Raw genomic sequence first — 13,177 nt, 5'->3', positions numbered from 1 at the left:
GGCTACTCAGGGATCCGCTCCTTCATCTGTGTCTGGGCAGGCCTATTTAGGATCACCGCTGCCCACCCCAAATGGGGAAAGCCCTAGAAAATGTGGTCTAAACATTGGTAGCCACACTCAAATCCCGGCTGGGAAACTGCAGCCAGAGGGACACCCCAATTTTGCGGTCGTAAACATGAGAGAACTTTGCTTATAGGATTGTTCAATATCAAAACTTTACTAGACAGTAATACCAGACCTGAAAGGCGAACAGCTCTTGTCACTCATGAGCTAGCAAGACTTAACATCGACATTGCTGCATTATTATTAATAATCTTGACCATGATGGTCGGGATTGGATCCGTATTGACTTAGTAACAGTAAATATGTTGGAAGATAGTCCGCCTAGTCAGTACTATTAATTTATTTACCTTTCACCTTAACATCTAGTACATGTTTCGAGAATATTATGCATTCTCTTCTTCAGCTAGTGGATTAAAATATATTTTAGATATTTTAGATAGAGAATACCAGAGGCTCATTGAAGACAAATGCATCACCAAAGATGAAATGCGAAACAACAACACATACACGACAACACACACATTTTATCCGCCACTCAAAAACCTGACCAACGTTGATTTCAACGATGACGAAGTCGAAATCTTAAGTAAGGGTCCCAAACATAACTGGCCACACACGAGTAAGACTGTCCAAAATAGAGAACTAGTGAAACTGATAGCGGAATCTGAAGTAGCAATTGCAGAGGTACCTATAGACGAACAAGAGAACATGAGGTTCGAGGCTAAAAATAAAATTTGTAAAATAATGGAACATAAAACCATCGCAGATACCCACACAAATAACAATCTCCGAAAGATTAATAAGAAGATTAAAGATAATAACATAATTGTCACGAAGGCTGACAAGGGTAACACTGTAGTTTTAATGAATAAAGATGATTACATCAGTAAAACGAATGATTTCTTGAAGGGAGACAACTTTCGTCAGATAAAGAAGGACCCCACTAACAACATGCAAAAGACTTTCAAACAAATTTTAGCTAACACTAATTTTTTGATGAATTCGAATTAAACAAAACGCTTGGTAAATATGAACCCAGGATTACCGAAATTGAGGGCTATGCCTAAGGTACACAAAGAAGGCATACCTATTAGACCGATTGTAAACTTCAGAAACAGTCCTACATATAAAACGGCCAAATTTGTACACACGTTTTTAAAGAAACATTACAGATTTAATGTAGATACAAGTCTCTGCAATACCATAGATTTTTGTGATAGGACAAAAAATTTAATTTTATCACAATATAATACTACCCATAGCTTTGATGTGAAAGATATGTATTCGAATATTCCGATTACGGAGACTATCAACATTGTTAAAAACAACTTAAACACACATAGTTCGTTGAGTAAAGTAGAAATTGATGAATTCATCAACTTATTAAAGTTTATATTAGAAAACAACTTTTTTACTTTCAACAACAACGTGTACAAACAAGTTAATGGGTTGGCCATGGGATCACCAGTGTCTGGTATCCTTGCAGATATATTTATGGACCATATGGAATCTAATAAAATAGTCGGTAAAATAAAAGGATTAGACTTATGGTTAAGGTTTGTTGATGACGCGTTCGCTATCATTAACGAACAAGTACTCAAGCCAAACGAACTGTTAGACCAATTAAACAACCTTGATAAACATATAATGTTTACAATCGAGTCAGAAGATAATAAAAGTCTAAACTACTTAGACGTAACATTAACTAGAGACAATAAAAACCTGATTTACCAAGTATTTAGAAAACCTACACACACAGATGTTGTTATTAGGAAAGACTCGAACCACCCAGGAGAACATAAGAAAGCGGCATTTTACAGCTTCATCAATAGAGCAGTAAGAATACCATTAGACAGAAATGATTTTAATAAAGAGATAAACATTATATAAGATATTGCCAAAAGAAATGGTTACCCCAAAAGCTATGTCAATAGGATAAAGAGTAAGGTCGTGAATAGACCTAACACTCTACTTGTAAATAAGGAAGAAAAAAAGAAATTCGCTACATTCACTTACATTAATAAACAATCATACAGTTTGGTTAAACTATTTAGAAAACACAATATCCATGTATCCTTTAGGACAGATAATAATAATAATAATAATAATAATTTATTGTTTAATTCGAATAGCGTAAACACCAACAGTAGGTTCAGCCATAAAATCACGTGGTAGATTACAAAACTCAAATCAGAAACTGAACAAAATTTAAATATGGAAGAACTCATTATCTTTTAAAGACTATTTGGAAAATACAATGCAGTCCTGCAATTCTGAATCACATCAGGCAAATACTTGTAGCCATGCACTGCAAATAGTTCCAACTCTAGGTCTTTGTTGTTGTTGAGTAATTGTTGGGCCTGCTTGATGCCTGCTGTGTCTATTGTGTCTTGGGCACATATGAAGCATTTGTTTTTATCATCGTAAAAGATAACTGCATATCTTATCCAAGTACCCCACCTTGTGATGACAGGAAACTGTCGAAATTGGAGCTCTGTCACTTCTGTCACTTCTTGGTACAAAACTTGACAACTTGGAGCCTTTACGAGAACTTCAGAGCAGCAATGAATTCTACTGTATTTCTCCCTGATACTTCCACAAACATGGTGTAGTCCATATGCAATATATGTCATATGGCTGAGGTTGGGGTATATGTCTTTCAGTTGTTGGAAAGCCAAAAGTATGTAGTGTGCTTGATCAGTCACCTCAACCCTGACATTTTCTTATTCTATGCCTGCTGGCCACCAGCTCATACATGACTCATTGAATGATTGCATTATTGTGCAGGCATTTGTATTCCTGAGTTGGTTTTTCGAAAGCATAGGTTTCACCCATTCACCAGGTAATGGAAATATACCGGTATTCAAAATACGTCTTTACAGCTCATTAGTAGTTTCATACAAAATGAATCCCACTTCATCTTTGCTGATCTCCTCTTTTATTTTTTTGAAGACGTTCTCATAAATTGGCTGTATGTACAGTAATTTTTCTCAGAGTGCTCTCATCTGGTGTTGACCTTTGCATGTACTTCTCAAGGAATGTTTTGAATGCAGGGTTGTATACCTTTTGGACTGGAATTCCTGAATGGATTAATGCCATGGTAAGAACCACACTGAACCCATGCAATGACAGCTGCTTTTCAGATTATGAAGTGAAGGCACGTATCAGAATGGTTTGCTTATGTTTCGGTTTCTTTGATGCTTGTCATCGGTTGCAATATTTATTTTGCAGAAGGCACATTGAAGAATGATGCCATCAGTTTTGATAAATTACATCTTGAATTCTTCTAAAAGTGCATACAACTTCTCCTTTTTAACCTTCGGCATGATTTTGTGTTGTGAAAAATACATTCTGATCGGGACTGATGAAACACTAACACGGCCAACAAGAGAGTACACAGTCGATAAGTGGAGTTGTTAAATTCATGCCAGTACAAATGAACCTAGTTTAAATCATTACAGCATCATTGTTTAAATTTTAATTCAGTTTTACACATGCAGGTTGGCCAGTCTTGCTGAGGTTGACCATTATTGCTGGGATGTGAATTGCTGATTAATTTACTATTGTTGACTTTTGATTAAATAACATTTTAAAAATCTGTTAAAGAAGAGAAAAAAACTGTCTAATCTTTTAAAAAGTCAAATAAATGTGAGGGGCAAAGGTGCTGAAGCATGAAACAGCAGGGAAAAAGTGGCAGAAGTAGTAATCTCACAAAAATGTGCATAAGGTGCAAAATTTGTGTTTATTTTCTTTAATTTCATATCCCCAAATACATATATTGAGCTATCTGTGTGAAAATGGCTGCACCTTAAAATTCCCTCACTATTGATCATACATGATTGTGTCAAAGAGCAATTCTTGCTCCAAGAAACAAGCAAATTTTTATAAGAATTACCCAGTGTTCTACATATTAACAAGAATATCAATATGACATATAATACAGCTGATGCTCTCAACTACATGATAGAGCTTTTGAACAACTTAGAGTAACCTGAAGTACCCTCTAATATCTTGGAACTGAAGGTTGTGGCACCAATTATCCTTCTCACGAATATGAATCCTCCTCTCCTGTGCAATGGAACAGGACTCTCAGTCAAGAAACTGATGCCAAATATTATTGAAGCCATCATCATGGCTGGACATGCCGCAAGCAAAGTAGTATTAATTTCTCTAATTCAAATCATCTCTTTGGACACCATTTCAGTTTAGTCGTCTGCAGTTCCCCATTTGTTTCTGTTTCACTATGTGCAACAACAAGGTACAAGGACGAGGACAGTCGCTTAAAGTTGTAGGACTCAATCTTGGGAAACGGTGCTTCTATCATGGTCAACTGTATGTGGGTTGTTCAAGAGTTGAACAGTTTATCCCTAAGCTCTATAAGGAAAAATTAGTTTGATTTTTAAATAATATGTTTTATATATTGTTTTAATATTGTTTGCACCATCCATCAGTCCGGTATCTTAAGCATTGAATGAAAGAATAAAATTAAAAATGAAAAAATGTAATTCATGGTACCATGTAAAAACAATGTGTGTTATTTTTTTAAAAAATTTTGCTGTAAAAAAAATGGTTTAAAAACATCTAATGATTGAATTAGTAATTGCAGGCGAAGCCACGGGTACATGCTAGTATCTGTACAAAATCCATAAATTCATAAAAGTTTCTACAACTAACATTTGACAACGATTTTTATGAACTTGATTGTTATAATTAATGTAAAAATCTACAACTACTTGTAATAATGTTATTTCCTTTACTTCCCACTAACTACTTTTATGGTTTTCGGAGACACCGAGGTGCCAGAATTTGGTCCTGCAGGAGTTCTTTTACATGCCAGTAAATCTATTGACACAAGGCTGATATACAGTATTTGAGGACCTTCAAATACCACCAGACTGAGTCAGGATCGAACCTGTCAAGTTGGGGTCAGAAGTACAACTACTTGTATATGTTCACGAAACTGAAGGCACTTGCAAAGTAAAGCATTAAATGTGGCCCATTTTTTTCCTTCTTTCTAGGACAGTTAGTTTATGTAGTATAGAAGGCTCACCAGAGACTGGTAGAAATAGTTCACCTCCTCCTGCTACCCATATGGAGAGGTTATCAAGTATGGGGGACACTACTAGCAGCAACAAGCCATCAGATGTGACCAGTGATTCAGGTGATGAGAAGGTTGTGTCTGCATATGAGAATGTTGAGGTAAGAGCAGCTTTTCATCAGAACAGAGTCAATCAATCAATCAATCAATCAATCAATCAATCAATCAATCAATCAATCAATCAATCAATCAATACTGATCTGCATTTAGGGCAGTCGCCCAGGTGGCAGATTCCCTATCTGTTGTTTTCCTAGCCTATTCTTAAATGATTTCAATGACATTGGAAATTTATTGAACTTCTCCCTCGGTAAGTTATTTCAATCCCTAACTCCCCTTCCTATAAATGAATATTTGCCCCAATTTGTCCTCTTATATTCCAACTTTATCTTCATATTGTGATCTTTCCTACTTTTAAAGACGCCACTCAAACTTATTCGTCTACTAATGTCATTCCACACCGTTTCTCCGCTGACAGCTCGGAACATACCACTCATTACATGTAACTAATCTCATGATTAGACCCGTATTGAATTTGCAATAATATGCTTACAATATTGTGATATTTTATTCCACCTTTTCAATACAATTGGTTTTATGTTGTTAGATCATAATGCTACAACACTATTTTATACGGACATGTTTCGCTTGAATTTCAATTTAGTTCCATCGTGAAATTCGTGGGTGATAAGGGTATTTTGTGAGCTCTGTAGACCATACTAACAAAGATTGCCTGTTTGTGGGATTTCGGGTGGAGTGAATCATTTCTTATTGTTACTGAAGCGTGTGTCGGCTTTCTGAATATTTGAAAATCAAATTTAGAATTTAAGCATGTTACGGTAACGTCCAGGAAATTTAATTGTCTTATTCGTCTTCTTTAGTAAATTTTATGTAACTGTCAATATTATTTAAAAAATGTAAGATTTTTTCGCTATTATTTTTCCGGTTATCTATTATTACGAATGCGTCATCTACAAATCTTAGCCAAAGGCAGAGTCCTTCCATATTCAGTTTCCCTGAGCTGGGGTCACCCGTAGCTAAACTCAACTGGTGGTAAATTTTTTGTTAAAAGTGAAATAGTTATTATTTAATATGAATTTAAGTAGTTTAATAGATTCATCTATTTCGTGCTTACTTAGGTTACTATGTTTGGAGAGGTTTGAATTAATAATTTTCACTGTTTCTTTAATAGGGATGTTTGAATACATATTAGTAATGTCAAACGAGCTCATCCTATATAAAAAAAAAAAAAGAACTTGAAACTGAATTCCAACGTATCCAAGATTTTAATCTTCAGACACCAATAAGTTTTAACTATAATTATGACTCAAATTTTAACATAGAAGTCAAATTACAATTGTTGTTATTCCAATTTTAGTGTAGTCATTCATGTTGTTAAACTATTAATATGTTCATAAATTCCTATGTTTATATATTTTATTACTTAATTTTAGAATTATAATTAAGCACAAATTTGTCAAAGCAAATCAAATATGACTGGTCTTAACCTTGATATGATTATATAGGCTGAGGATGCTTGAAATTCAAGCGAAATGTGTCCGTATAAAATAGTGTTGTAGCATAAAACCAATTGTATTGAAAAGGTGGAATAAAAAATCACAATATTGTAAGCATATTATAACATACCACTGAGTTGAGTAGCTTGTCTCCTTTCTCCCAGTTCTTCCCAGCCCAAACTTTGCAATACTTTTGTAACGCTACTCTTTTGTCGGAAATCACCCAGAACAAACTGTGATGCTTTTCTTTGGATTTTTTCCAGTTCTTGAATCAAGTAATCCTGGTGAGGGTCCCATACACGGGAACCATACTCTAGTTGGGGTCTTACCAGAGACTTATAAGCCGTGTCCTTTACATCCTTACTACAACCCCTAAACACCCTCATAACCATGTGCAGAGATCTGTATCCTTTATTTACACTCCCATTTATATGATTACCCCAATGAAGATCTTTCCTTATATTAACACCCAGATACTTACAATGATGCAGTAATTAAAACTCAGAGGACTTTTACTATTTGTGATACTCGCAACCTGACTTTTAACCCCGTTTATCATCATACCATTGCCTACTGTCCATCTCACAACATTATCAAGGTTATTTTGCAGTTGCTCACAATCTTGTAACTTATTTATTACTCTATAGAGAATAACATCATCCGCAAAAAGCCTTACCTCTGATTCCACTTGTTTACTCAAATCATTTAAATATATATAAGAAAACATAAAGGCCCAATAATACTGCCTTGAGGAATTTCCCTCTTAATTATTACAGGGTCAGATAAAGCTTCACCTATTCTAATTCTCTGAGATCTATTTTCTAGAAATATAGCAACCCATTCAGTCACTCTTTTGTCTAGTCCAATTGCACTCATTTTTGCCAGTAGTCTCCCATGATCCACCCTCTCAAATGCTTTAGACAGGTCAATCGCGATATAGTCCATTTGACCTCCAGAATCCAAAATATTTGCTATATCTTGCTGGAATTCTACAAGTTGACCTTCAGTGGAATAACCTTTCCTAAAACCGAATTGCCTTCTATTGAACCAGGTATTAATTTCACAAACATGTCTAATGTAATCAGAAAGAATGCCTTCCCAAAGCTTAATGCAATGCATGTCAAAACTTACTGGCCTGTAATTTTTGTTTTATGTCTATCACCCTTTCCTTTATCATACAGGGGCTAATATAGCAACTCTCCATTCATTTGGTATAGCTCCTTCAACCAAGCAATAATCAAATAAGTATATATTGAACATTTATTGAACATAACAGGCGACATCGCCCCTATACATGTTCACATGCAGAGCAAAATAAATAATAATAATAATAATAATAATAATAATAATAATAATAATAATAATAATAATAATAATAATAATAATAATAATAATATAGTATTCTTCTAGCAGTCATTAGCTGTAGCAGTCACTCACTCAATGTTCAAACATATTCATCCAGTGTCCTTATTCTGCTCTGTACTTGCGTCACATTATTGTTCCTGACCTACACCTAATCAATAAATCAAACAACAACACTCAGCATTTCAGCACTTGCATTCCAGCTAACTTTAAAACAAACAGACCATGCAATCCTGTATCATTATCCAACTCCACATAACTAAGTACTCGGTCCCTATATTCCCTAATCCATTAGAATTTTATCACACTATCCCCTTCCCTTATATACATAACTATTCCACCCCCCTATTCCCCTGCCCACCCTCTAACTCACTCTCCTTCATTTTACTCTCGCAGGCCTTTTTTGTCGCACATAAATACCTGTTCAATTCCCCCCCTTTTTCCCATTGTTTAATAATCCATCTCAGGATTGCGTTCTCATCCCCTCTCCCCAATATTTCCCGATGCTCAGCACTCAATAATCCATGTCTTAACCCCCTCGTTACCTCACAGTCTCTTAGCAAGTGAAAATCATCATTCACATCTCTGCAAAGTACACACCTTGTCTTATCTCTCCCCCGTATCCACCCTGTATTCCTTTGCAAACCTAAAAGCCACCACATCATCCCATACCGTTTTGACCTATCAACGTCGCCCATTTGTCACCTCCAACCTCAGGCCTCTTATTCGGGCCTTTAGCCCCTGGTTCCTCGCTCTCCATAGGTGCCTATTCAAGATCCTCATATTTTCACTTCCTTCTCTTCCCATGTCTCTTTTCACCCTTATTCTCTGTCCCTGTAAATTCTTACTGTTACCTACCACAATTTCTGCCATTAGGGTAGATAAAAATTTTACCCTAATTGGCCTCCGACCTCTAGTTTTACCAATTCTCTCTACATGTCAGCACTACTGAAATTTATCTTCATTGTATCACGTATAACTTCGATCACCTTGCCTATCAGTTCCAACTTGTCCTCCCTCACATCTTCCTCAACTCCATATATAAATATGGCTTTCTTCCATCTCTCCTGCTTGTACTCCTCCCCTTCTTTCTTCATCCTCATCATCTCCTCTTTCAAATATTTCACTTCCCCTCTCAATAACTCGATTTCTTTCTCATTATTATCCACTCTTCTGCTTGATTCCTCCGTCCTCGTTTCCAGCCATTTCTTCATGTTGCCTATCTCCTTTCTCTGCTCCTCCATCAAGTCCTTTATTTCCTGCACTTTCTCCCACTGGCATTTCTCCTGCATGACTTCACTCACAACCACCCTGAGTGCGGCCAAATCCTCTGTGTTATATTTTCCACTGGTATTTGGGCCTGGGTTTAATTCCACCCCCCCAATAACCAGTAGCACCGCTACCACTGCCACTACCAGCACCGTTTCACTCATTTTTAATCCGTCCTTACTTATCACCAATCCATTCTTGTTCTCTTTCTTCCGTTTCACCTGCCATTTGCCAATAGCGGCCCGGTATTGCTCGATGCCAACCATATTCACCGCACGCACTACTCTACACGACCTCTCTCCTCGACCGCTCGAGCTAGACTGATGAATCAAATAAGTACTTCAGATATGGTACTATATCCCAACCCATTGTCTTTAGTATATCCCCAGAAATCTTATCAATTCCAGCTGCTTTTCTAGTTTTCAACTTTTGTATCTTATTGTAAATATCATTGATATCATATGTACATTTTAATACTTCTTTAGCATTAGTCACCTCCTCTATCTGGACATTTTCTTTGTAACTGACAGTCTTTACATACTGCTGACTGAATACTTCTGCCTTTTGAAGATCCTCACATACACACTCTCCTTGTTCACTAATTATTCCTGGAATGTCCTTCTTGGAACCTGTTTCTGCCTTAAATACCTATACATACCCTTCCATTTTACACTAAAATTTGTATGACTGCCAATTATGCTTGCCATCATGTTATCCTTAGCTGCCTTCTTTGCTAGATTCAATTTCCTAGTAAGTTCCTTCAATTTCTCCTTACTTCCACAGCCATTTCTAACTCTATTTCTTTCCAATCTGCACCTCCTTCTTAGTCTCTTTATTTCTGTATTATAATAAGGTGGGTCTTTACCATTCCTTACCACCTTTAAAGGTACAAACCTGTTTTCACATTCCTCAACAATTGCTTTAAACCCATCCCAGAGTCTGTTTACATTTTTATTTACCGTTTTCCACCGATCATAATTACTTTTTAAAAACTGCTTCATGCCTGCTTTATCAGCCATATGGCCATATGGTGAATAAACTAGAGTAAAACAGAAATACAATACTGTATATGGATTATGTGAATGGCAGTTATGCTTCTTGTCTGTTGTCAACTTGTCAAAGAAAACAGCTTGATTGAATGTGAATGAAAACACACATGAATCTGTCAGAAGTAGGATTGGCAATCTTGGAAAAGTTAGAGAGAAATTCAAATAAATACAGTTTGTATTTGGAGGAATAACCGTTGCAATATCATGAGGACAACATTCTAGCATCCTAGTATCTCTTAAAATCATCTGTAGTTAAAGGATTATTAAAATACTGATGATAATGATGGGATTACTGTTGTTGTTGTTGTTGTTGTTGTTGTTGTTGTTGTTGTTGTTGTTGTTGTTGTTGTTGTTGTTGTTGTTGTTGTTGTTGTTGTTGTTGTTGTTGTTGTTGTTGTTGTTGTTGTTGTTGTTGTTGTTGTTGTTGTTGTTGTTGTTGTTGTTGTTGTTGTTGTTGTTGTTGTTGTTGTTGTTGTTGTTGTTGTTGTTGTTGTTGTTGTTGTTGTTGTTGTTGTTAAATACAACTTCATAAAACTCTGTACCAATTATATTTTTACTAGTGGTTTAATATTGTACTAACTCATTTTCAGCAATGATGGGATAGGAAAGGGCTAGGACAGGAATGGAAATGACCATGGCCTTAATTAAGATATTTGCATGGTATGAAAATGGAAAACCACAGAAAACCATTTCTAGGGCTGCCGATGTTGGAGTTGAATCTATCATGTCTCAAATGCAAACTAAATGCTATATCGCCTGTACACACTGCCAACTTGCTTGTTGCACCAGTTATAACTTGCGTCTTAATTTAGTTTTGTGTTAAAAATTGGATCAATCATAAACTCACGATGGTGCTTGGGGAGGATACCGAAAGAGCTAGGGTAGCTGTTACCTGGCACATCATGCTGGAATACTTTCAGGACCTAGAGAAAACCTTGGAAGGAGTCCCATTTTCAAATATTATTAGTTGTGACAAAAAAGTATAGCTGTAATCCAGGTCAAGTGAAGACAGTCATGAAACAGGGTGTTAAATATCCTAAGTGGAATTAACACACATCCAAACAGCATCGATGTTACAGTGCCTGTGACAGCAGACGGAGCAGTGTTATCACCATTCACTGTCTGGAAAAACGAGCATCTATAGGATACCTGGACAGAGGAGGGATCAAGGGAGGTGTTTACTACCAAAACATGAGCAGATGGTTTGATTTAACCATGTCTGAGAACTGGTTTAGTAAAATTTTATTCCCTTTCTCAGAAATATTTCAGGGGCCAGGTCATCTATGGTGATAACTTCTTCAGTTCTCTGTCCATTAATTTTATGAAGCTTTGCCTGGCATTTCTGTATTTCTAGATAATCTGGACATTTTAAGGGTTCTTCTTCTTCTTCTTCTTCTTCTTCTTCTTCTTCTTCTTCTTCTTCTTCTTCTTCTTCTTCTTCTTCTTCTTCTTCTTCTTCTTCTTCTTCTTCTTCTTCTTCTTCTTCTTGTGTCATCATCTCACAGAAGGTTGGCAACCATCATGAAATAAGTTTTCCTATTCTATGTTTCCTGCATCAGTTGCTTATCGTGGATGTCAAATCGATGTTGGAAGTTGCACAGCCTGCATAATCTTTTCCAGCAACATTCACCTTTCCCTTACATGATCAGATGTATTAGGCTGGATTTGTCATTTCCAAAGATGCGACGAAATTAGGCTGCTTTCCTGTGAGGGTTATAACTCCACATGATTCCCTGCCTGATGGTGTACCTCCTCACTGGTAATGTGGTCTACTCATGGGATCTTGAACATTGTGCAATACATCCACATTTCAAAGACCTGCAGTTGGTTCATTGACAAATGGTATAGTGTCTGTTCTTCAGTTCTGTAAAGCAGCACCAGTAACTCATAACTTCGACTCAGAAGTTGAGGAACAATCCTTTTTATCTCGAACATCCGAAGACAAGGCTCAACATAGTATATGTTCATTCTGGGTCATTGTAGGCCAGAAAATGGGCAGTTTTATTTTTCCTTTTTTTGCCTTTTTGGCATTTTTCTTTTAATGTTCCTTTTTTAGCATTTCTTTTTTTTTTCTGTTTGCTTTACATCGCACCGACACTGATAGGTCTTATGGCGATGATGGGATAGGAAAGGCCTAGGAATGGGAAGGAAGCGGTACAGCCCCAGCATTTGCCTGGTGTGAAAATGGAAAACCACGGAAAACCATCTTCAGGGCTGCTGACAGTGCGGTTCGAACCCACTGTCTCCCGGATGCAAGCTCACAGCTGCGCGCCCCTAACCACACGGCCAACTCGACCGGTTTTTAGCATTTCTAGGTCTTAACGGCTTTTTGTGGAACTTGACCTTCTTTTGACTGCATTTTACTGCGCATTCTCAATTTGAATTATCATTAATTCATCCATTACCTCTTAAACATATTTTCTCTAGTAAATACATATATTTAAACCATATCTGACAAGAGAGAAAATGAAATGAAATTAAAAAATGAAACTAGTGCTTGAAAAAATCAGGAGTACCAAATTATGTGCAAGATAAGTGGAATATTGAGAGGAGAAAATTTTGATGTGAGTGTTTTTGAAGAGTAAGATGTCACTTGCTTCAAGTATGAACCCTTAACATCCATTGATGTGGGAAGAAATTTTTTTTTTTTTTTTTTTTGCTAGTTGCTTTACGACGCACCGACACAGATAGGTCTTATGGCGACGATAAGAAATTTCTTGATGTTTCGCAACGTACAGTTTGAAAACTGACGATCCTGTATGCCTAAGAACCTGGAGATGACTACAGTGATATACTGCAAAGCCAGATTTCAGTTTCTGTAA

At 36.5% G+C, this 13,177-nt stretch overlaps 1 protein-coding gene across 2 annotated transcripts in view; it reads left to right on the top strand.

The window, feature by feature from the left end:
* Positions 1 to 13,177, top strand: part of Epp (Ecdysteroid phosphate phosphatase) — a 158,943-nt gene that overhangs the window by 88,565 nt on the left and 57,201 nt on the right. For both annotated transcript variants that reach the window (XM_067137574.2, XM_067137575.2), the window contains exon 7: positions 5,082 to 5,262. In XM_067137574.2, coding sequence (XP_066993675.2) covers positions 5,082 to 5,262 — 181 coding nt within the window. The remainder of the gene's footprint in view (positions 1 to 5,081; positions 5,263 to 13,177) is intronic.

Source organism: Anabrus simplex, chromosome 1 (genome assembly GCF_040414725.1).
Source record: "Anabrus simplex isolate iqAnaSimp1 chromosome 1, ASM4041472v1, whole genome shotgun sequence".
NCBI classification, from domain to species: domain Eukaryota; kingdom Metazoa; phylum Arthropoda; class Insecta; order Orthoptera; family Tettigoniidae; genus Anabrus; species Anabrus simplex.
This window is presented reverse-complemented; position numbering and strand designations above follow the sequence as displayed.